The sequence below is a fragment of the Neoarius graeffei genome, chromosome 2, assembly GCF_027579695.1.
Source record: "Neoarius graeffei isolate fNeoGra1 chromosome 2, fNeoGra1.pri, whole genome shotgun sequence".
NCBI classification, from domain to species: Eukaryota; Metazoa; Chordata; class Actinopteri; order Siluriformes; family Ariidae; genus Neoarius; species Neoarius graeffei.
In genome coordinates this window covers 92,157,529-92,183,695 of record NC_083570.1, presented here as the reverse complement: position 1 = coordinate 92,183,695, position 26,167 = coordinate 92,157,529, and the positions used below count along the sequence as shown (strand labels likewise).

At 40.0% G+C, this 26,167-nt stretch overlaps 1 protein-coding gene across 2 annotated transcripts in view; it reads left to right on the top strand.

Moving 5' to 3' along the window:
- The first annotated feature begins 5,204 nt into the window (after positions 1-5,204).
- LOC132882020 (macrophage colony-stimulating factor 1 receptor-like) overlaps positions 5,205-26,167 on the top strand; it is a 40,362-nt gene continuing 19,399 nt past the window's right edge. The window contains exons 1-13 of one of the 2 annotated variants that reach the window (XM_060915201.1): positions 5,205-5,342; positions 11,631-11,906; positions 11,995-12,279; positions 13,056-13,192; positions 14,650-14,812; positions 16,908-17,109; positions 17,364-17,479; positions 17,875-17,986; positions 18,629-18,828; positions 19,782-19,873; positions 20,033-20,159; positions 20,336-20,440; positions 24,533-24,643. In XM_060915201.1, the coding sequence (XP_060771184.1) occupies positions 5,294-5,342; positions 11,631-11,906; positions 11,995-12,279; positions 13,056-13,192; positions 14,650-14,812; positions 16,908-17,109; positions 17,364-17,479; positions 17,875-17,986; positions 18,629-18,828; positions 19,782-19,873; positions 20,033-20,159; positions 20,336-20,440; positions 24,533-24,643 (1,975 nt within the window). In that variant the 5' untranslated portion in view covers positions 5,205-5,293. Of the gene's footprint in view, positions 5,343-11,630; positions 11,907-11,994; positions 12,280-13,055; positions 13,193-14,646; positions 14,813-16,907; positions 17,110-17,363; positions 17,480-17,874; positions 17,987-18,628; positions 18,829-19,781; positions 19,874-20,032; positions 20,160-20,335; positions 20,441-24,532; positions 24,644-26,167 lie in introns of both variants that reach the window. The other variant, XM_060915200.1, reaches the window with a different exon arrangement.

Sequence of the window (26,167 nt, the reverse complement as noted above, 5' to 3'; positions counted from 1 at the left end):
CAAAACATGTAATCTTTAATGAATGATATGTTAAAAGATAACTTTAATTTTCTGAGATGTAATAAAAACATATTTATATGCCAAAGTCAAGCCTATGAGTTCCAAAATGATGTCTGTTACATTACTTCTGTTACGATTGTCCATCTCACGTCTGTTACAAATTAATTACAATCTAGCTATATACCATGTTAATCTTATTGAAAGAATGTGTATGTTTATTCTACTACACATGTTTATTAATTATATTTGCTAAAACATCACCTTCCTATGTTTCAAAAAGTAATTCTACATTGTTAAAATTGAGAATATATATGTCCACAACACTTCTGTTACGTTCTGACTTTGGCATATAAATATGTTTTTATTACATCTCAGAAAATTAAAGTTATCTTTTAACATATCATTCATTAAAGATTACATGTTTTGTGACCTGATGGTAAAAAAAAGAAATGGTTTTAGGTGAATTTTTAAAAATAAGTTCATGTCCCCATTTCAGTACCCATAAGCGTGGAATCACTCATATATATATATATATATATATATATATATATATATATATATATATATATATATATATATATAGTCCTTTATCAACTTTTTTCTGACTCATCTATATATTATTCTCTTGGTTTGTTTGTTTGTTTGTTTGTTTGTTTGTTTGTTTGTTTGTTTGTTTTTGTATAGGAGCCAAATTTAGACATAATTAGTGTCACATAAATCACATTTTATGAGGAAATATTATACATGCTCTAGTTTGTTTGTTTTTACGCTTATGAGGGCATTTTTGTTGAAATACTTTGTACATTGTACTTTATTGTACTTTTTTTTGAGGCATTACACTTAAAAGGGAAAGCAACTAGTCAATCTTATACATGGGCGATGGTCAAAAAGATCAAGAAATGTAATCAAGTATATAGATGTATACTTTCTATTTTTTAAATATAGTCAGCAAATAAATTTAAAATGCAGAGAAACATGACTGAATAAACTGTCAAAATAATAATTAAAAACATGAATGTACTAATTGAGTGCATAAAAATGACTCAGTACAGTTACTTCAGTAGTGTTTGCTTCTGTTTATAAACACTTCATTATTCCTCCAGTAGATTCTGGATAATATTTGCACAAAATCCCGACTAACTTTGGATTTAAAAAAAAAATATGAAGTGATCATTTGTAAATCATTTACAGGTGCAGCAGATAGTTAGTTTATTTATTTATTTATTTATCGAGCAAAAAGTCTCAGTGATTATTTTAACCCAGAATTATTATAGGCTATGAAAGCTGCACACAACTAGTACCCAGGTTTCATAGACTGATCCGTACTCTGGTCGTATCTCTAGGGCTGTGTGACCCTCCTCAGAACTCATGATGTACCGAATGAATCTTAGTCTTGAGACCCAGTCTTTCAGTCCATTTCCTCAGATTTTTGGAGACAGCACCTAAGGCTCCAACAATGACTGGGATAACATCAAGCTTTTTCATAGGCCATATTTTTAATTCTTCTTCTTCTTCTTCTTCTTCTTCTTCTTCTTCTTCTTCTTATTATTATTATTATTATTATTAGATTAGATAAAACTTTATTGATCCCTTTGGGCGGGTTCCCTCAGAAACTTCTAGATAAATTAAACTAAATTAAGTATTTACATATACAAGTATAAAAAGAATAAGATATGGGGAAGAGAAGAAGGGGGAGAGGGGAAGGAGGGGAAAAAAAGGTGGGGAGAAGGGGGGGCGGCGGCAGGAGAGATATTGCACTTTATATTGCACGTTAGATTGCATATTGCCCGGTATTGCTTATTGTTAGGCTAGGCTACTGCTCCTTCCCATCCTCTGTCCTCCTGTTACCCCTCCTCCCCCCCAGAGAGGAGTTGTACAGTCTGATGGCGTGAGGGACAAAGGGTTTTTAAGTCTGTTCATCCTGCACTTGGGAAGGAGCATTCTGTCACTGAACAGGCTCCTCTGGTTGCTAATGACGGTGTGCAGAGGGTGACTGGCATCATCCATGATGTTCAATAGTTTGTCCATAGACCTCTTCTCTGCCACCATCACCAGAGAGTCCAGCTTCATGCCGACCACAGAGCCAGCCCGCCTGATCAGTTTGTCCAGCCTGGATGTGTCCTTCTTGGATGTGCTCCCCCCAGCACACCACGGTGTAAAACAGGACACTGGTGACCACAGACTGATAGAACATCCACAGGAGTTTCCTGCAGATGTTAAAGGACTGCAGCCCCTTAGGGAAGTATAGCCTGCTCTGTCCCTTCCTGTATAAGTGATTGGTGTTGCAAGTCCAGTCCAGCTTGCTGTCCAGCCACAGCCCGAGGTACTTGTAGGAATCCACAGCCTCCACCTCGACTCCCTCGATCAGAACTGGTCGTGACCTTGGTCTGGACCTCCCAAAGTCAATGACCAGCTCCTTGGTCTTCAAGGTGTTGAGCTGCAGATGGTTCCTGTTGCACCACACAGCAAAGTCCCTCACCAGGCTCCTATACTCCTCCTCTCTGTCGTCACTGATACACTCAATGATGGCTGTGTCATCGGCAAACTTCTGAATGTGACACAGCTCCAAGTTGTAGCAGAAGTCCGCGGTGTACAGGGTGAACAGAAGAGGGGCCAGTACCGTGCCCTGGGGTGCGCCGGTGCTGCTAATTACAGTGTCAGACATGATGTCCTTCAGCCTGACATACTGCGGCCTGTCAGTGAGGTAGCTGGAGATCCAGGTGACCAGGCAGGGGTCCATTTGCATCCTGTTCAGTTTGTCCTGAAGCAATAGGGGCTGGATGGTGTTGAAGGAATTCAAGAAGTCCAAGAAGAGGATCCTCACTGTACCATTTCCCTTATCCAGATGCGAGTGGGCTCGGTGTAGCAGGTAGAGGATGGCGTCTTCCACACTGACACCTGCCCGGTACGCAAACTGCAGACAGTCCTGGGCATGTTGTACCTGGGGTCTGAGGAGGCTGAGGAAGAGCCGCTCCAATGTCTTCATCAGATGTGAAGTGAGTGTCGTTCAGCTCCCTGAGCCGATTCTTTTTGGGAACTGGAACAATACATGATGTCTTCCACAGGGTGGGCACTCTCCCCAGCTGCAGGCTAAGGTTGAAGATGTGTTGGAGTGGTTCACCCAGTTCAGCAGCACAGGTCTTCAGTAGTCGGGGACACACCTTGTCCGGGCCTGCTGCTTTCCTGGGGTGAAGCTTCCTCAGATGACCTCTGACCTGGTCTGCAGTAATGCATGGAGGAGTCTGTGTTGAGGTGGGGGAGGAGGGGGCTGCTGTGATGACTGGGGGGAGGTGTGTTGAGGGAAGAAGGAGAGATGGCTGCAGTGAGGGAGAGGGTGGGGGGGACGTGGGCTGGTTGAACCGATTGAAAAAGTAATTCAACTCATTCGCCCTCTCCACTGTCCCCTCAATGACTCTGGTCTTTGTATTGTGGCCTGTGATGGTTTTCATCTGGCCGACAGGCTTATGCCATCATGTGCTGTCCATCATCTGTCCATCATCCGTCATCCATCTGGCATCGTCCGCATTTCACAAACATTGTTTCTTCTCTCTCAGTTCTTCACTGATTTTGATTCTTTCTGGCATGAAGGTAGGGGTACCGAGGGTGCATATAACTTCTTCCCAGATTTGCTTAATTACAATTATTAACAAATGTTGCCAGGCAAAACAAACCTCGCCTGGTAGCACTTATGATGAATATGAAGGAAGATATCATGAAAAAAATAGGCACCCTATGGGTAAATGTGGCTACTGCTTATAAATAAAATTGTTTTCGGATCCCATGTCCATACAATAAATATAGCATATATATATTTACTCTATGAGGCAGTAACCACAAAAATTAAGTGTAATCCAAAAAGAATAATTTAAAAATCACAGAAGTAAAATATACCGTGTCTGTACTTTATATTATTCTACTCTTAGCTCTTACAGTTTTCGAAACTGAAACCTTCGAACCAAGGCTGACACACACGCTTTCACCATGACTGAAACTCTTATTTCCTGGAAAAGGCCTGGTGCTAGAGCTCAGTGGAACACACTTTCACTCTGTAATAAGCATAAACATGTCTGAAAGTGATTTTTTTTGTCTAGTCCATTTATTTCAAATGGTCAACTGAATTGTATACACTCACCGGCCATTTTAATCGGAACACGTGTATGCGCAATGCGTGATTGTTACAGTCTTACATTCTTATAGCACGAAGACAGTGGCTAGCGCCTCTATATGAGGCAGTAGCCACAACAAAAATGATTTTTACTTTTTTGGTGACCTTGACCAGATGACCCTCAAAATGTTGGAGGTTCTATTTGATATCATTGCCCATCTATCCTGAAAGTTTCATGAAGATTGGTCCAACCATTTTCCCGTAATATCATTTACAAACAAACAAACAAAGAAACCCGACCAAAAACAATACCTCGCCCCCTGGTGGACTCCGTCCTGGGTGAGGTAATGAAGCTATGGGGCGGCACACAGCAAGAAGGTTCTGGGTTTGAGCCCAGTGGCCAAAGGGGGCCTTTCTGTGTGGAGTTTGCATGTTCTCCTTGTGTCTGCGTGGGTTTCCTCTGGGTGCTCCAGTTTCCCCAACAGTCCAAAGACATGCAGGTTAGGCTAATTGGTGGCTCTAAATTGACTGTATTTATGAATGTGAGTGTGAATGGTTGTGTCTGTCCTGCGATGACCTGGCAACTTGTCCAGAGTGTACCCAGCCTCTCGCCCATAGTCAGCTGGGATAGGCTCCAACTTGCCCGCGACCCTGTACAGGATAAGCGGTTACAGATAACGGATGGATGGATGAAGTTATGGACTAATTAAGCCTTAATGAGCAGTTCAATAAAAATCACTTCTTCTCGATCAATTCCTCGCCATTTTGGATTCTTTCTGGCAAATAGGTCGGTATTCCTAGGGTGTACTGTATATAGCTTGTATATAGTGTATATAGCTTGCAACATTTATTGTGCAAGGTGGCTCACTTTAGATTGTTGCCTCTGGACTAGACGGGGCCGGAGTGAGTTACGCCGTTATAGGAATCTAACATATTTGCATCATTTGAATAAAAAAAATGTATTCATGCATTATTGTACATCTGTAAGCAGTGCATGTTATTTCTTGGAGTGGACTGTAGCTATCTGATTCTTTACTCATGCCCTGGGCTGTCACTATAAAATGAAGAAGTGGAAATTTGAAGTGTCTTGGAGTGCCTTGAAGGAATAGTCAGTTTTTATTTCCTTGGCAGACACGCAACATCGGAGACATATAGTGTACTCAGGTCCCTGGCCGTCAGCGGTCCGAGATGATCCTCTTCACCTTTATTGTAGGACTGCTGTGCTGTCAGGTACAAGGTAAGACGTCCTGACACTTTCATTTACACAGAATTCCTTAAGAATTTCTGTTAACCCCATTTAATTGCAATCTCTTTCTGTGCTTGGTCAATATGTGCTAATTAGAAGCATTATATGTTTATGGTTCGGTTGGATTGGGATGTATTTTCTCTTAAATCTGTGCCAAAATATGAGTGTATATGAAAATTGCCTAGTCTACTCAATTTACTCAATTTTGACTGTGTTAACTGTGTGTATTCAAGTAACTCCTAGTTTTGTGTTGCTGTTTTTAATCAGGTAATGCCCTTTGTAGTACATTTCCACAGTGTTTTGAAGAACTTGTGTGGTGTGAGAATACAGTGATCACGTTGTGATCGTATGATCATGGGAGCCAGTGTAGCCACCAGATTATCAACTGGTCACAGGATATAAATATTTTGATTTATGTGTGCAAGTCCTTGTTTTTTTTTCCCGTTTATTTCTTTTCTTTTCAAATTTGTTTTCAATACTACTGTCCAGCATAATAACAGGAAGCTCTTGGCATAGATTGCTGAGTCCAAATTACTTGGATGATTTGAGGCTGATTTCTGGTCAGAATCAAACTGCACAGTTTGTGCAATACCAAATCTCACTTCTGGTTTTTATGATGAAGAGGATGCTTTTGTGTTTGAAAATGACCTATTTTAGAGAGTACACACCAGCAGCTTCATGTTTTCTGCCTTGCCCTGCCCTTTCCCTATTATATAATTAAATACCATTCAAGCTCTGTTTTAATTTCGGTTAAAATATATGTGGCATGCTGATGAAGGAAAAAGGACTCCATGTTGAATTATGACAGAAAAAGTCCCAACACACACCCTCTGGTTTTACCAAATATACATTCCCATACAGAAATGAATTATCTTGCAATATATCCCAATATATAAATACGAGTATACTGTATGTATTATATATGCAATATATTATTTCCATGCCCGTTATACTGCCTGACCCGACCTTTGACCTGTCTTATTTAGTGGTTTAGCTTACACAATTACCCTGTCATCCAAATTCCTTTATTTCAGTCACATTATCTATATTATGCATGTCTTCTTCAATGGCTGATGCTGCACACAAGTCTCTTCCTCATGTCCTTTCAGGCAATTTGTCTTTGCTTACTAGGGATCTGTACCTGAACTCTCGAAAGCTGCTTTGTGAAACTCCCAGTTGTGAAACACAAAACTAATCTGAAATGAAAGAAAGAAGAAAAGAAATACAATTTAAGATTGTACAGCTCTAGGGTCCTAGGTTGTATTATTACTGAAAGAGTCACAAAATTTAACTATCTGGGCATCAGTGGCGTGCACAGATAGACACGAGGTGGTGCTCAAGCACCTGCCTCTCTGCCTTCTGTCCAAAAAAGTGCCCTTTTGAATTTTTTTTTACAGTTTACTGAGGCCAATGTCGACATGATCTTTTAGAAAAGCCGCGGCATTAAAAGCATGTGTGAAAATAATGTCCCGATGTGTGTCCCCTCCGCACACACACCGGACCTCTGTCTCTCTTGCTCTGTCACGTGAACAAGCGTGCAGTGCATTCAATGAGAGGTTGCAGCAGCATAGCGTCCTGGAAGCCACGGGCTTGTCGTAGCGCAGACAACACATCGGGCAGTCAATCAGTTCTTCCCCTGCCCCACCAGCCAGGTAACACATGAATCGAGTGAAAATGTATTGTTTGCCCTCTAAGCCCAAGCTGTAATTATTTTGTCGTGAAGTAGCCCGTCGCATACAGAAACAACTGCACATGGCAGCCTTTGCCAGCTTATTTGCTCTCTTTCCATATGGAGAAACAAACTGAACAACATTTTAAATGTAGCCTAAACCATTGAGGCAACCCCACTCTCCATCAATTCCGACCTGTTTTTATAACATGATTAAGAATATCACGTTATGCTAGTATGCACGCCGTTATGCAAATAAAGGAGAGCTCCGTTGAGCCCATTGAGTGTGTATATTTCGTTACAAATTTTAAGATGATCTCATGGAAATCTGTGAATAAACACAGTCTTGAGACTCTGGTTAGTGACGGGAAGATCAGACTTTCAGACTTTATCAGACTTTTTAAAGATGGAACTACAGAAAAATACCCAAAACTTTGATATGATTATGAACACAAGAGGAGGGTTAAATCTCAGACTTTTATAATAAGGTGTTCCACATGCGCAAAAAAGTGCCCTTTTTTCCCCCCAGAGCACTTGCCCCCCAAAATGTCTGTGCACGCCACTGCTGGGCATTATGCTAGATGAAAATCTTATGTAAAAGGAACACTCTGACTTTGGCTACATCCACACGACAACGGCAACGAGATTTTTTTTTTTTTAAATATCGCGTCCACATGGGCAACGGATCAGTAAAATATCAGGTTCATATGGCAACGCAACGCTTGCTGAAAACAATGCAATACACATGCCACACCTCTACGTGCGCTGTAAGACGGTCCCATCGGAGACACCAGAACAATAGAAGAAGTAGACGCATGCGCATAAACCCCTTCTTCTGTAGCATCAGCCACATAAAGTTTTGATTATTAATCAGTAGCGTAAAATAGTATCTATTGTCTAAGACATTTATATTTCATATTAAAACGTCTATGTAAATTAATACATAGAAAGCCTGGCCAGGCACTGAACGTTCTTCTGCCTTCACTTTAAGAGAAATTCAGGGCGAGCATGAGCCTAGGTTCTTCCCTGTCACTGTCACACGCGCACACCTTCTCACTCCCTGTCCTATGGATATAGTCCCTTTAAATCACGTGCTCGTTTTTTGAATGGAGACGCAGAAAGAGGAATGAATGGGGGTAGATGGAGAGAGAGAGGAATGAACGGGGGTAGATGGAAGCCGGTACGCCAACATTCTGATATCCTCCAGAATTCTTTAATGGTCCAGAATAAATTGAATGCTACACGTTGATGGATTACTTTGTTCTTCTACGCCCTTTTTGAGGAATGTATTGTCGGACTTACACCAACATCTGAAGAGGTGAGATCGCTCCTTTTTTTTCCCCTATTTTTGCTGGCAGGATTGTCATGTGGTTGTGACATCATCGTAAACAAATCTGTTCTACTCATCCAGACGACTTCGCAACGGCGCCATTGCCAGATTTTTTCACTCTGGAACCCGTTCTCAAAAGATTTCATTTTGGGGTACCCAAAACGCCGGTGCCGTGTGGACGCCAGTCCGAAACGATAAACAATTTTATCAGATTCACCTGAATCCATTGCCGTGTGGACAGGGCCTTAGTCTACAATAAAGTAGTTAAACACTTGGGCCTTCTCTAACATATTCGACACTGTCTCACTTACAAAGCTGCAAAATGTGTTTACTATAGTATAATTGAACCAGTTCTAAACTATGCTGACAGTGCATGGGGTAGTTTATCTGTTGGAAGTTGCAGAAACTTACAGAGGCTCCAAAATCAAGCTGCTCGCATTATGACCAGACGAGACTCCTCTAAAGATGCTATAGAAGTTTTAAACTGGGTTGATTTAGAGACAAACAGGGAAATTCATAAGTGTTTGCTAGCATTTAAATGCCTTCATAATTTAGTTCCTAAATATTTGAGCGATTATTTCACTAGGAACTCAAGTATTCATAGTTATAACACTCGACGTAAATCTGATCTGCATTTACCAAAACCTAAGCTTACGCTAGGTAAATTAACTTTTAGATTCTCAGGTTCAATACTTTTTATTTCACTGCCAGCAAATGTTAAATCAGCTACGTCTCTAAATCCATTTAAAAGGCCCAATAGGTCATATTTTCCATAGACTTATTTATATTATAGAATTATTATGATATTTTTGTTAGCTTCATAAATCTTTTTTCTTATCATTTTCATTGTATTTTTTCCTCTTAAGACCAAAATGGTCATTTTAATTAATTTTTTTAGACGAATCATATTAATGAGATTATTAAAGATTATTTTAGTGTATTTTTTAAATAGTAAATTAGTATAGTTTTGCAGGGCCCTGATGGATACTAGCTGTACTGAATGGGTCACCCTGTTCAAATAAAGTCAGTCCGTCCGTCAGTCAGTTTGTCAGTCAGTCCGTTTGTCAGCCCGTCCGTCAGTCAGTCAGTCCGTCAGTCAGTCCGTCAATCTGTCAGTTCGTCAGTCTGTCCATGAGCCTGAGCTTGGGTTATTGTCTGTGTGAAGATTCGCATGTTCTTCTTCCGTTTGTATGGATTTTCTTCCACTGTCTGAAAACATCCATATAATCCGATTGCCTCTATGCTCAAGTGTTTTAGCTAATTCCTTCACAGAAGAGATAGATAGATAGATAGATAGATAGATAGATAGATAGATAGATAGATAGATAGATAGATAGATAGATAGATAGATAGATAGATATGACGCACAGTAAGGAAGACTGTGTGTGTGTGTGTGTGTGTGTGTGTGTGTGTGTGTGTGTGTGTGTGTGTGTGTGTGTGTGAGAGAGAGAGAGAGAAGTGAGACAAGGGAGTAGGATGTTGGGTTTTGCCTGATTCTGCAACATGTGCTGTAAAATCGTTCTATCCTCACCAGCACTTCTGCTGATGGATTAACTCGCTGTTTCATTTCTCCTCACTCATCATAGCCATGCCATAACCACTTCAGAGAATCAAAGACAGGATTCAGAAAATGATGCCTTTATTACCTAGCCCACTGACCAACTAAAAGCACCAACTTCCCAAATTTTGGTTGCCTGGAAACCAAAACGACCTGGGTAAAATGTGGGAGGTAATCTCATCTCATCTCATTATCTCTAGCCGCTTTATCCTGTTCTACAGGGTCGCAGGCAAGCTGGAGCCTATCCCAGCTGACTACGGGTGAAAGGCGGGGTACACCCTGGACAAGTCGCCAGGTCATCACAGGGCTGATACATAGACACAGACAACCATTCACACTCACATTCACACCTACGGTCAATTTAGAGTCACCAGTTAACCTAACCTGCATGTCTTTGGACTGTGTGGGAAACCGGAGCACCCGGAGGAAACCCACGCGGACACGGGGAGAACATGCAAACTCCACACAGAAAGGCCCTCGCCGGCCCCGGGGCTCGAACCCGGACCTTCTTGCTGTGAGGCGACAGCGCTAACCACTATACCACCGTGCCGCCCTGTGGGAGGTAATGTTACGTATATCCTAAATTAATGAAGTGTATTAATACAAACTACTGAAAATGAACAAATATATGATAATATAGCATTTTGTGTGTTTGTGAATATTTCGCACACAAGATATTGTTTGAGTCTGACTCTTTATCTCTCTTGACTTAACCACTTCGCCACAAGGTGATTGTGTGTAGTAAGGAGGAGAGTTACTTGAAATCTTTACAATAGACTTTATTTTGCTCAGTTTTGTCAGTGTTTCCACATACCTGCCTGTTCCTGATTCTGAAAAGTTTGCCTGGGCTACAGTCAGCCAGATCATGCCTCAACAGATGTGTGTAGTGCAGTACGGTAGGTGATGGGATTCAGAAGCATGAGCTTTAGTTACAGCACTGAGGCGTGTCATACCACCACGAACAGCATTACATTTACAACATACCCTTAATGGCCACTTTAATAGGAACTTATTCTTGATTCTGAGATTCCTGTTCTTGGCTGGCAGGAGTAGAACCCAATGCCGAGATGCTTTTCTGCTCACCACAGTTGTAAAGAGTTAGTACGGTATATCTTTCCTGACAGCTTGAACCAATCTGGCCATTTTCCTCTGACCTCTCATCAACAAGGCATTTCCACCCACAGAACTGTCACTCACTTGATGTTTTTTGTTTTTTCGCACCATTCTGTGTAAGCTCTAGAGACTGTTGTGTGTGAAACCCCCCGGAGATCAACAGTTTCTGAAACACTCAAACCAGTCCATCTGGCTCAAACCAACACCCATGCCACAGTGAAAGTCACACTTTGAGATCACAGTTTTCCCCATTCTGATGTTTGAAGTGAACATTTGATGTTGGAAGCGCTTTATTTGTATCTGCATGATTTTATACATTGTGCTGCCGCCAAGGGATTGGCTGATTAGAGAACTGCATAAAACCACATGCCAGTATCCATTAATTTAGCAATTATCCATGCTAAATTGCCCCAGGTATGAATGAGTATGTGAAAGTGTGTATGTGTGTGTGGTACCCTGTGATAGACTGGCATCCCTTCCAGAGTGTATTCTTGATTAATGAACAGTGTTCCTGGATTCATCACTATGTTGATTAGGATAAATGGCTCCAGAAAAAGAGTGACTGAGAGAATATATACATATAATTTCTTTTGTGCTTTCAATTGACAGCTTGGTCTCCTCCTCGGCTAAAGGTAAACAATGAAGATCTGATTGAATCCGACATGGTCATTGATGCTGGATCACGTCTTGTTCTGACTTGTGAGGGTGATGGTCCAGTGACTATTGTACCTCAGCTAGCTAAACACAAAAAATACAGCAAGGCTAACGGGACTCGCTGCAACTTTACTGTGTCAAAAACTGCCTCTGAGTTCACAGGCACTTATAAGTGTGTGTACACTGGCATCAACTCCTCCAACTTCTCATCTGTTTACATATTCATAAGAAGTGAGTATGGAGTTTATTGTGGACTTGAGAAGTGGACTGGGTAACAATGTTTTCATTGAGAATGGACTGTTTTCTGTATAACCTTCAGATTCAAAAACTCTCTTCAAAACTCCATCGGATCGTTCCATTATCAAGAAGGAAGGAGAGGAAGCCCTCGTCCCCTGCCTTCTTACAGACCCTGCAGCCACTGATGTCCAGTTCCGCATGGAGAATGGGTCTGCACCACCCCCTGACATGGACATAACCTTTGACCCCAAGAAAGGGATGCTGATTCGGAGCCTCCAGCTTTGGTTCAGTTCAAATTATGTCTGCAGTGCCAAGATAGGAGGAGTGGAGAAAAAGTCCCCAGCCTTCAGATTGCAAGTCACCTACAGTAAGTCTTTGCACAGCATTTGTTTTGTCTTTGTTTGTTCTTAAACTATTTCCCTGTGTCCGATATCACTCCCTACTCACTATATAGGGCACTATATAGTGGGGACACCATTTTGTAGTGTTGTCTGAAACCTTAGTGAGGATTATTTACACCCTATATAGTGCACACAAAGTATCCCACAATGCATCATGAAAAGTAGTGTACAACCGATGGTCACTAACCAAAGCAATATATCCCATCATGCATTGCGGTCACGCTGAAAGAAATCAAATTAAAAGTCTCAAATTTTATTTAATAAAAGGCAGCGGTAAAGAAGAAAGTATTCAGCCTTGATTTAAAATAACTGAAAGATGCAGCAGACACAAAGTACTTTGTATTGATTAATGTCGGAAATGCGCTCAGAATAATATGTATTTATCACAAAAATACATGCATGTATTTATTATTTTGAAAACCCACCAGCTGACTGATCTGGCACATTTTAATTGTGCGACAGTAATGATGTAAATACCAGCACGACGGACTAGTGTCCGAAAGCGTTTTTTCATTTTACCAATGAGCTCACTATATAGTCCTCTATATAGTAATTCCCTATATAGTGAGTAGGGAGTAGTGAACGAGTGAGCGATTTCGGACACAGGATATATGTCCCTTTTGCAAAGATATAAGTAACAGCACTGAGATCACCACATGAAAGGGACTATACGCTTCTATGTCTTTCTGAACTGACAGTATGGATAGATTTGAAAGAAGACCTTAACACTTGTTTTCCTCAGGAGCCCGTTTTCCACTTCACATGACCCTGGAAAGTAATGAGTATATTCGACTGGTTGGAGAGAGATTAATGATTATCTGTTCCACTAGCAATCGCAACATCAACTTCAACATCACCTGGAAGCACTCATCACATTTGGTAATTGCTTTATACCTTTAGTCACATTGTTGCTTCAATTGTGTGAGACTCAAACCCAGTGTTTCCTGTTCCTGTCTTTTGCTCACCCCTTGAAGTGTATAAAGGGGGACTGAAGATTGTAAGGCTTCGAAATTTGTCTCAGAGTGTTAAAATCTATCTCCACCTGGACCATTTCAGCATTTTTTGGAGCCCCTGAGCCTCCAAAAATGCAATTAATAATAACAAAATTATATTCATTCATACCACAGCTTATGTACTGTAACAGCAAAGAAGAAATCATGCAGATTTAATGTATGTCCTCATTCTCCCACCACTGTGAATGTCTTTGCTCTCAACTGAGTTCTATTTAGGACATTTTTGTGATGTTTTAAAGAAGGAAAAAAAAGCACAGCAGATACATTTATTAATGTATTTGTTTTGTCAGTGTTTCATTCCACATGACTTATGTGAAATGTGCAAAAAACACAAGTCCTCATGTCCTGTTTTCAATATCTAAGTCCATAAACGTGCATTGAAACCTGGCACTTCCACTTTCTGCAATATATATCATGTGAACTGTACTAAAAATCATAGTCAAGTTAAGTCACATTTATTTATATCGCACATTTTAAGACTACCAGTGTCAGGCAATGTGCTGTACAATCAAATCAAATAATTTCAAACAGCAATGAGATAAAATACAAATAAAAGGACATAATTGATAAATTAATAAAGCAACTTTTTTTAAACAAATATTAAAAGACAAAATCCACACATGGAAAATCTGACTTGATACTCATCTCATCTCATTACCTCTAGCCGCTTTATCCTTCTACAGGGTCGCAGGCGAGCTGGAGCCTATCTCAGCTGACTACGGGCGAAAGGCGGGGTACACCCTGGACAAGTCGCCAGGTCATCACAGGGCTGACACATAGACAACCATTCACACTCACACCTACGCTCAATTTAGAGTCACCAGTTAACCTAACCTGCATGTCTTTGGACTGTGGGGGAAACCGGAGCACCCGGAGGAAACCCACGCAGACACGGGGAGAACATGCAAACTCCACACAGAAAGGCCCTCGCCGGCCCCGGGACTTGAACCCGGACCTTCTTATTGTGAGGCGACAGCGCTAACCACTACACCACCGTGCTGCCCTGACTTGATACTATAGAGTTTAAAAAAACTTAAACAACTGAGAGAATACATAAGGTTTTAATTTGGATTAAAAAATGCCCACCTTGTGGAGGGGTGTCTTTTTAAAATTGGCAGGCAGTTCCATAATGTTGGAGCTGACAACAGGAGAAAACAACAACAACAACAAAACCATATTAGAAGAAAGATCTTAAAGATCTTGAGGTGGAACATCTGCAATGTAGATTGGATGTACAGAATGAAGTCTACACTTATTGCTGTCGTGTTAAACTCTCAAGTAGTTATTTACAACAGGCCATCTTTCTTTTTTTTCCTTTAGCAGTTACCCAAGCCAAAGAATGAGCTTAAATGGAAAAATGATGTGGCGGAAATCAAGAGTACGCTGATCCTGCCTGCAGTTACCATGTCTGACTCGGGTAATATAACCTGTATAGGAGCTAATGATGCTGGAGTAAGCAGCTCCACCACAAGCCTGCTGGTTATAGGTAAGAGACATGGCCAAGTTAATTAATCAATATATTAATAGATAATAATTTTTTTTAAAGCACATGGATATTGTGCTCATGGTTTCTTGCTTTTTATTTTTGATTTGTTCCTTTGTGTCTTTTCGTTTCTTATTGCTAATTTATTTTGTAGCTTTAAGTAGATTGCAGTAGGTAAATATTATACTGGAGAGGGCAAAAAAGAAAAAAATTGAACAAGGGCTGTCAAGAGCAATGTCTGACAAGGAGTGCAGTTATATTTATACAGAAGTACACTATACAGAGTTAATCCTCTGGTTTTCCCATTTTAGGTTTTATATATGTTGAGAATTTCTTGCATGGATACGCCTCGTTGGCTGTAAGCCATGTACAACAAGATTGAGTGGAATAACTGTTTTATTCTATCCACATTCACTGGATTTTGAGACACAGCATTTTTTAATTTTTTGCAAATTCACTAAATAAAACCTTTGTACAAAACGCCTGACAAAATCATTTCCGCTTAGAACGTAAACAAACTGGCAAAATGACAGAAGCGATTTGTGAAAAATGCTGTAATAAGAATTCTTGAAAAAAATATATATATGTTCTTATCATCAAATACTTTTATTGCATATTTTGTTGCTTTTTTGTATTTTGGGGGTTTTGTTTTTGAGTAGAGTTTTTATTTCGTCCTCAGTTGATTTAGCAACACGCTCAGCCATTTTGTTGTTGTTCTTCTTCTTTAGGGTTTTTTTTTTTTTGGTGGTTGGCAAATCAACTTAAAGGTGCATTACCACCACTGACTGGGCTGGAGTGTGGAACAGGAGATATTGGGGGATGGGGGTGGGGGGGAACTATATTCTCATCTCATCTCATTATCTCTAGCCGCTTTATCCTTCTACAGGGTCGCAGGCAAGCTGGAGCCTATCCCAGCTGACTACGGGCAAAAGGCGGGGTACACCCTGGACAAGTCGCCAGGTCATCACAGGGCTGACACATAGACACAGACAACCATTCACACTCACATTCACACCTACGCTCAATTTAGAGTCACCAGTTAACCTAACCTGCATGTCTTTGGACTGTGGGGGAAACCGGAGCACCCGGAGGAAACCCACACGGACACGGGGAGAACATGCAAACTCCACACAGAAAGGCCCTCGCCGACCCTGGGGCTCAAACCCGGACCTTCTTGCTGTGAGGCGACAGCGCTAACCACTACACCACCGTGCCGCCCGAACTATATTCTTTTCGCTATTATTTCTTTTAAATACTTAACATTGCCACCATTTTTTTCTCTACTCACAGTATATGAACTGATATCCTCGTAGTAGAGTAGCCGATCAGAGTGTGCGATTGCTCATATCCAGTGAATGTGGATATATAAATGTGTGTGTGTGTTATCCTTCATATTCTATATGTTAAGGACTGTTCTGTTCATTAATATAACCCTTAAATTGTAGGTATTGATAAAATTGCTCTTTATTTTCAGTAAATATCTTTGCTGTACTCCATTATATAATATAAATAATTATTTTTCACAAAGATAATTTTTCACGGGCGGCACGGTGGTGTAGTGGTTAGCGCTGTCGCCTCACAATAAGAAGGTCCGGGTTCAAGGCCAGTGGCCAGCGAGGGCCTTTCTGTGTGGAGTTTGCATGTTCTCCCCGTGTCCGCGTGGGTTTCCTCCGGGTGCTCCGGTTTCCCCCACAGTCCAAAGACATGCAGGTTAGGTTAACTGGTGACTCTAAATTGACCGTAGGTGTGAATGTGAGTGTGAATGGTTGTCTGTGTCTATGTGTCAGCCCTGTGATGACCTGGTGACTTGTCCAGGGTGTACCCCGCCTTTCGCCCGTAGTCAGCTGGGATAGGCTCCAGCTTGCCTGCGACCCTGTAGAACAGGATAAAGCGGCTAGAGATGATGAGATGAGATAATTTTTCACCTTTTTGAAGAACTCAAAAGAAAAGTCCTAATCAATACATACAATGCTTGAGTGATTCTGTTCTTAATTATGGGTTATTCAAGAAAATGTCAACTGTGTCCTCATGTTCCACACTGAAAATGAAATAATATTCCAGAGAAAGTAATAAGATGGGAATTTGTGTTTTGTGACAGATGAACCGTACATTAGGCTGTCCCCCAAGCTGTCCCTCCATTTGATCCATAAGGATTGGTCCATTGATGTCCACGAGGGACAGGATGTAGCGCTAAGGGTGACAATTGAGGCTTACCCACAAATCACACACAAGCAATGGGAGGGACCAACATTTCTCAACAAGTCACAGCACGAAATCAGGTTCTTCAGCAATAATAACAGGTCAGTTAGTGAAGCTGTATTTTGCAATGTTGTATAATGTACCCAATAGTCATACTCGGTAAAATATTGCAATATATTTATGGGAAAGGACTTACATAATCAGTTAAAATAACTTATGAGTAAACTGCTTGAGTGTAAACGTTGAAAGCGTCACTAAATCATGGAAGAAATGTTTTGTATATTCATTGAACAGAAAAGTCTTCTATACCAGTGTATTGTTTAAAATGACATCGAGTTTGGATTTGTTCATGTAGGTACGAGACAGTGCTGCTTCTGAGGAGACTAAACTACAAGGAACAGGGCAGATACACCTTCTACACCAACAGCAGCAAGGCCCATGCCTCCATAACATTTAGCATTCATGTTTATGGTCAGTAATCTTAAACATGTTTCAGGTTTATTAGCTGACAAAATAAAAGCAACGTCATAAAACAGTTCACCACAAAAAGCCTTGTTTTAGTGTTTTAACCACAGTCATGGTTCTTTTTCACAGATGAACGGTTTAAACTACACAAGCTTATTTGTCATGAATCTACAATAGTAATTTTGAAGTGGGAGGAAAAGTCAAGATAGTTGGCAAAACTGTTTACGGTTTATAAAATAAAAACATCAAAGTTTGCATAAGTATTCAGCCCCAATGCTGTGAAACCCAAAACATTACAAAATGTGGAAAGGTCCAAAGGGAGGTGAATACTTATGCAAGTAATTTTAATGTTAATTATACAGTTTCTGTGCTGTATTGAAATTGCGTTTGTTGTTGAACAGAGAAACCAGTTATTGTGGATAAAAGAAGGAATGGGAGCTCCCTAATATGTACAGCATCTGGATACCCAACTCCCGAAATCCTCTGGTTCCAGTGCCAAGGAACCAGGTCAACGTATGTGACTAATCAATTAGTCTGTCTGTCTGTCCATCCACATTCACTGGATATGAGCAACCATACGCTCAAATTGGCTACTCTACTACTAGGCTATCAGCTCATATACCATGAGTAGAGGAAAACAAAATGGCAGAGCGTGTTGCTGAACCAACCGAGAATGAAATAAAAACTCTACTCAAAAACCCCCAAAAATACAAAACAGCAACAAAATATGGAATAAAAATATTTGATTGTAAGAACATATTTTATTTTTCAAGAATTATTATTATAGCATTTTTCACAAATTGCTACTGTCATTTCATCAGTTTGTTTACATTCTAAGCAGGAATGATTTTGTCAAACGTTTTGTATAAAGTTTTTATTTCACGATTTTACAAAAATTAAAAATAAAAATGCTCTGTTTCTCAAAATCCAGTGAATGTGGCTAGAATAAAACAGTTATTCCACTCAGTCTCGTTGTACATGGCTTATAGCCAATTCGGGGCTATGCGCCTCGTCAGCTATCAGCTCATGTACGACTCAGTTTCATGGAATAACTATTAAATCTATCATCACATTTTTTTCTTACTTAGTAATCAAAGTGCTAACCGCTGCAGTAATTCCCACAATTCCTGAATCATAACATTTTAATCATTCCAGATGTACAGAGAATTCCACAGATGTGGAGCCTCACCAGTTGATCACATCTAAGAGCATAGTGGTGAAGAATGACAAGTTTGAACCAGTGGAAGTAGAAAGTTTTGTAACCATCACACCATCTGATCAGAAGATGACTGTGGAGTGTGTGGCACAAAATCTGGTTGGGCAAGACAGCGATACATTCCCAATAGACCAGTCTGGTAAGAGAGAGGAGTTTAAAATACAATTGCACGACCTTTTGTTTTAGAGTTTAGGTCGTGGTCTGGGTAGTTAACAATAGAAGGATGTTGGTGATTACATTATTAGTCACTGAAATGGAAGCAACAAAAGAAATCAGATAAAATACTACAGAAATATTGTAATAATGATCAGAACGGTTGCACCATTGCACTGTATTTTAGAATCTTACAATAGCATGTTTTTAATTCACTCTAAAAGCAAACGCTACAGAACTACACTACCGTTCAAAAGTTTGGGGTCACTTTGAAATGTCCTTATTTTTGAAAGAAAAGCACTGTTCTTTTCAATGAAGATCACTTTAAACTAATCAGAAATCCACTCTATACATTGCTAATGTGGTAAATGACTATTCTAGCTGCAAATGGCTGGTTTTCGGTGCAATATCTCCATAGGTGTATAGAGGCCCATTTCCAGCAACTCTCACTCCAGTGTTCTAATGGTACAATGTGTTTGCTCATTGCCTCAGAAGGCTAATGGATGATTAGAAAACCCTTGTACAATCATGTTAGCACAGCTGAAAACAGTTGAGCTCTTTAGAGAAGCTATAAAACTGACCTTCCTTTGAGCAGATTGAGTTTCTGGAGCATCACATTTGTGGGGTCGATTAAATGCTCAAAATGGCCAGAAAAATGTCTTGACTATATTTTCGATTCATTTTACAACTTATGGTGGGAAATAAAAGTGTGACTTTTCATGGAAAACACAAAATTGTCTGGGTGACCCCAAACTTTTGAACAGTAGTGTATAATATCTAGTAAATTGAAGAAACAGGTAACGTTAAGTACAGATCATTTGTTTTGCTTTGTCAGGTATTTCTTATTTCTTTCATTTTTCTGTTTTAATTGACAAGATCAACGTAACTGTATTTTTGGTTGACCCACATTTATTTTCACACTGTGTTATATTACTACAGAGAAACTGTTTACTGCAACATTGACTGGAGCCATAACGGTGATGCTTTTCCTCCTTCTACTCCTCCTCATCCTCATGTACAAATATAAACAGGTAAGGAGTACATCAGTGTCAGACACTACTCTCTGATATTATGTCATATTGAAAATGTAGAAATTGGAACTGTTGCATTCCTAGCTCTTACACAAGTTATCATGAGAGCTGTGTAATAATATGTAGAGTGCACTTCAGTTTGGTTGTGTTATCCAATAGAAGCCCAAATATGAGATTCGCTGGAAGATTATTGAAGCCACAGATGGGAACAGCTACACATTTATCGACCCCACTCAACTTCCTTATAATGAGAAATGGGAATTTCCAAGAGACAAGCTTAAATTAGGTTTGTACATCAAATAGTCTGCAATTACTATGAAACATTATTTCACTGAGTGACAAATTTTGACTAATATTCATAGAACTGGCAAACACACTGTCTTGTGTTGCGAGTAAATGATATTTTAAAACACAAATATAAATTGATGTAATAGAAAATAACAATTTGCACTGGAATTGCAGGCAAGGTTCTGGGCTCAGGGGCGTTTGGGAAAGTGGTGGAGGCTACAGCATATGGTCTGGGGAAGGAGGACAATGTGACCCGTGTGGCTGTGAAAATGCTCAAAGGTACAAATTTAATGAAACACATCAAGTATTGTCTAAATAAACCCTTGAGGAATTAAATTTGGTGTCTCGTAGGAGGAAAAACACAGAACTAGTCAATGAAACCTAAATTATGCCTTTAGTGAATGATGTACTACATCCACAAATCAGAAAAAAGTTGCGACGGTGTGGAAAATTCAAATTAACAAAGAAAGCAGCAAGTTCTGAATTTACTTTGACTTGTATTTCATTGTAGACAGTATGAACCCAAAATATTTCATCCGGTCAAGTTCATTTCATTGGTTAATATACATCCAATCCTGTGTTTCAGGCCTGCAACACATTCCTAAAAATTTGGAATGGGGCAATTTAGGGCTAGTAATGAGGTAAAGCCATTAAAGGAGAACTGAAGTCATTTTTAAATTTGCTTTATTTTTTAATTAACATGTTATTCAATTACGTTTTCGGTTTTAGTAACCTTATATCATGAGTCGTATTGACAACTAATTGCAATTAAATATTATATTTACCATATTGGCCTATTCGGTTTTTAGCCGTGTTGAATTTAGTTCGTTTGGTCCACGGCAGGCGTTGCTTATCTGCACGATCTTCACGAGACTTGTGCGAGACTTCGAAACGTGAAGTGTCAGCCAGGTGTCAGTGCCGCCATTTTGAAAACTGTTTTCCAAACGAAGTATTGCACAAAAACGAGTTTAAATGACGATTACTGCCTACTTTTTTTCAAACTTTCCTGATTGTTATCAAAACAAACAAAACTTCCAGCTTGATGACATCAGCATTCGAAGGAGTGCGCGCGCGTCTTTTGACAATGTTGGCAGATGTTGGTCACTTTGATTTCCGCTGTACTTTTTACTTCCGTCTCGCACAGGTCTCAGCGAATCTCATTTACGGCCATTGCTTTGACATATGGACTGATATATTACAGAGCATATTTCAAACATTCATAACTTGCAATAGCAGTGACAAAATAGCGATCAAAAATGCATTCCGATATTTAATAAAATGAGAAATAGAATTTTGATAATAAAAAATTTGCTTTCAGTTCTCCTTTAAATAATGATGTGATTTGACACAGGTGATGTCAAAAGGTGATTGTAATCATGATCTGGTACAAAATCAGTATCCAGGAAAGGCCTAGTCTTTGAGGGGCAAAAATGGGCTGAGAATCTACAGTTTGTCAACAAATGCATGAGAAAGTAATAGAAGTGTTTAAAAACAGTGTTCCTCAAAGAAAGATAGGAAGGGATTTGGATATTTCATCCTTCATGATGCATAATATCATTAGACAATTCAAGGAAACTGGAAGGCTTTCAGTGCATAAAGGGCACAAGCCTAATCTGAACACTCATGATCTCCAATTCCTCAGACGGCACTGCATCAAGAACCATCATTCATCTATAGCTGATATAACCACATGGGCTTGGGATTACTTTGGCAAACCATTGTCAAGCACTACAATATGGAGTTACATCCACAAATGCCAGTGAAAATTTTACTGTGCAAAAAGGAAGCCTTATGTTAACTGTGTCCAGAAGCGTTGTCAACTTCTCTGGGCTTGGAGGCATCTGGGATGGACCATCATCCAGACTATTACTAGCAATAAGTCCAAAAGCCAGGGTCTGTCATAGTATGGGGTTATGTCAGTGCCCTTGGCAAAGATAACTTATCACTTCTGTAATGGAGCTCAGAAATCAATAATCTCTGTCAACAGCGTAGACATCTATCTAGAATGACAGGGAGTTTTGGTACCTGGGGTGCGTGATAACCAACACAACAAAGTCTTCAGCAGTGCACTCGAGAATTGCATCTGCCTTTAAAAAGTGGGACAAACTCAAACAATGTTTGACCAACAGGAAAATCTACCCGAGTATGCATATGAAAATCCTAACAGCGTGCACGAGATCCCGCTTACTATATGGGATCCAAGCATGTGATCTGTCGGCTGCAGATCTCCAAAAGATCAAAACTGTTTGGAATGGTTGCGTGCAGTAGATGGTGTCAGGTGGTTATGCCAGAAAGAATGCTCCCTCCCGCAACGAGCGTAAAAAGGATGTGGACACAGCAGGTCAAGTTGAAGAATAGTTAGACTGGGCTTACAAGATATCAAACCAAAGACTACATGAGATTACAAAATCCAGCTCGATAAGGGAATTTTGCCATGTGCAGTTCCTTAAGTACATGGGCCATGTCTGCTGCATGGAAAATGATGCACTGTAGAAATAAGTCCTGTTTGACAAAAGAACACCAGAGAGGACCTGGTCTAAGGTTGAGGAGTTATTGGGGGTGGATTGGCAGCAGGCTAGGAAAGCAATGATGAAGAAAAGAGAATTTAGGCTTCTGCTTGAGCAGAGGTTTTCAGAGCAGATGCGTCCCAAGGCCAAGCACGGGCCAAAAGGGAAACGATGATGATGGAGCATTAATGCAGAAAAGTACATTGAGATTCTGGAGCAACATATTCTGCCTTCAAGATGACATCTTTTCCAGGGATTTTTCAACACCACAATCAAAAACCACATTCTGCACATATCACAAAGGCATGGCTGTGGAAGAAGAGGGTGCCTGTCCCCTCTGTCCCCAATAGAGAATGTGTGATGAATTTTGAAATGAAACAGTGATGTTTCATGTGCAATGTTGCACACCTTAAGATCTGTTTGCAGGAAGAATGGAACAAAAACACTTGAAACATTTAATCACTTGGTGTCTTCAGTCCCTAAACATCGTTGAAGTGTTGTGAGAAGGAATGGCAACTTCTCATTTCATTATCTCTAGCCGCTTTATCCTGTTCTACAGGGTCGCAGGCAAGCTGGAGCCTATCCCAGCTGACTACAGGTGAAAGGTGGGGTACACCCTGGACAAGTCGCCAGGTCATCACAGGGCTGACACATAGACACAGACAACCATTCACACTCACATTCACACCTACGCTCAATTTAGAGTCACCAGTTAACCTAACCTGCATGTCTTTGGACTGTGGGGGAAACCGGAGCACCCGGAGGAAACCCACGCGGACACGGGGAGAACATGCAAACTCCGCACAGAAAGGCCCTCGCCGGCCACGGGGCTCGAACCCGGACCTTCTTGCTGTGAGGCGACAGCGCTAACCACTACACCACCGTGCCGGGAATGGCAACTTATAAAGTGGTAAATGCTTTACCGTCCCACCTTTTTGAAATGTGTTACAAGAATCAAAGTTGAAATCAGTGTTTCTTTTGAACAAAACAATAAAATTCATGAGGTTAAACATCAAATAATGTGCTGTTGTATTGTTTTAAGTGCAATACAGGTCAAAGATTATTTACAAATCATTGTTTTCAGTTTTGAGGTTGTATAAGCATGATTATTAGTAGTTACATTTTTTATTAATTCAAATTGCTATTTGAATTAATTTACTGGGCATTTGATGTACCTGCTTCATGAAAAAAGTTTTGGCATTTATTCATCAACATTGCACAAACAAGCAGAGATTTTAACCCCTGGTATGACGTACAAGATGTTCTGGGTCTGATTCATGAAACCATCAGGAGATGTTGCAACAACCACTGATCTACGCACAACTGCATTTTCAACTTCAGCTGTTTGGAAACATTAACCCCTCTCATTAGTTGCCTATTTGCATGTCATATGCATACTCCACGGCACAGTGGGGAAAAAAAATCATTTTAATAAAGTATGATACTATTTTAGGGAAACAAATACAAAAAAAAAATCTCATGTGTAGTATGTAAATGTTTAGATTTAAAAAGCTTATATGTGCCATCTATATTTACTGTAGACAAACTATCTTAATTTTGGTTATTGCATGTTAAAATAAGAAAAACGGAAGATGGATGTACAACATTTCTTAAAGTTATAACTTACACAAAGTTTCACAAACAAAGGAACAAAAAAAACCAGGCATCTGAGATGGACATGTTCCTCTCTTTTCGCTTTCCCTATACAGTATCCCAATATGATGACTTTATTCTTAAATATTATTTTACATTTGCACAAATTAGACCAATAAGGATTTTTATTTGGCCAGGGAAAAGATTTGCGATTTCTGATCATGAACTAATCCTAAGTACATCATTAACTGGAGAATGTCTTGGATCACAGCCAGCGCTCATTCAGATGAGAAGGAGGCTCTGATGTCTGAACTGAAGATTCTTAGTCATCTCGGACAACACAAGCATATCGTCAACCTGCTAGGAGCCTGTACACATGGAGGTAAGATATATGGAGTGAGAGTAAGAAAGAGAGACTAAGTAAGTAGATGAGCAAGTTGCCATTTAAAAATAAAGCAAATAAGAAATGAAGTAAACAATTTAAAGTAAGTAAGCAATCAAGAGTAAGTAAGATATTAAGCAAGTAAATAAGTAAGCAGGTATGAAAGTAAGCATGTACAGTGTGGTCAGAAGTTTACATACAGTGATATGAATGTCATCTTGGATATGAATGTCATGGCAATATTTGAGCTTTCAGTGATTTCTTTGAACTGTTCTTTTTCTGTGACAGAATGATTGTACAGTAGACATCTTTAATTAAACAAAAAACACTAGAATTTGGTGCACAAGTTTTAATTTTCTTTGGGTTTTCTGAAATCAACACAGGATCAAAATTATACATACATGGTCAAAAATTTACATATGCTCACTTAGATTATTAATTCAGAGGTGCTGAAACTTCCAAAATGTCTCTTATCTTGCCAAGGCCAAGGTCTCTAAACTTCCTGTTAGTGATTATGATTAACTACAGCTGGTAGCTTCTCTGTGCCTTCATAAAAACGGTTTGTTTACAGCACTCATTGGAATGACCAACACACAGTAAAATGGGAAAGTCCAAGGAGCTCAGTGCAGATCTGAGAAAGAGGATCACAGATATACACAACTCCGGAATGTCTCTTGAAGCCATTTCTAAACAACTGCAAATTCCAAGATCAGTTCAAACAATTATATCCAAGTTATTGTGAGGTGTAGTCACTTTGCCAAGCCACTTTGCTTCAAGAAAACCCAAACTGTCACCCTCAGCTGAAAGGAAATTGGTTTGGATGGTCAGGAACAACTTTGGAACCACCATGGCACAGCCCTGCCATGAACTGGAAGCTGATGGATCACTGTCTACAGTTCAGATCACCATGGACTAAGAGGCTGCTATCCAAGAAATAACCCCCTGCTCCAAAATTGACACCTTCAAGCTTAAAGAAGCTGACCACATGGACAAAGAAAAAGCCTTCTGGAGGAAAGCTGTATGGTCAGATGAGACAAAGATTGAGTTGTTTGGCCACAATGACCACCATGTACAGAGGAACACTGTACCAGCTGGTGGTGGTGGTCGGATCATCATGCTCTGGGGCTGTTTTGCTGCCAGTGGAACTGGTTCATTGCACAAAGTGGATGGAATAATGAAGGAGGACTACCTCAGAATTCTTCAGCATAAACCATCAGAAACTTGAACACAACTTGGGACTTACAACAGGACAATGAACCCAAACACGCATCAGAGCTGGTTGTGGAGGATAAAGCAGGCTAACATTAAGCTTAAAACAAGTCCTGACTTCAACCCTATTGAAAATATATGGATCGTGCTTATAAGTCAAGCCCATGTCAAGAAAAAAACAAATTTAATTGAACTCTACCAATTCTACCATGAAAAGTCATGAAATATCCAACCAGAATTCTGCCAGAAGCTTGTTCATGGTAAACAAAAAATGTTTGGTCAAGGTGAATCTTGCAAAGAGACCTTTTATCCAAA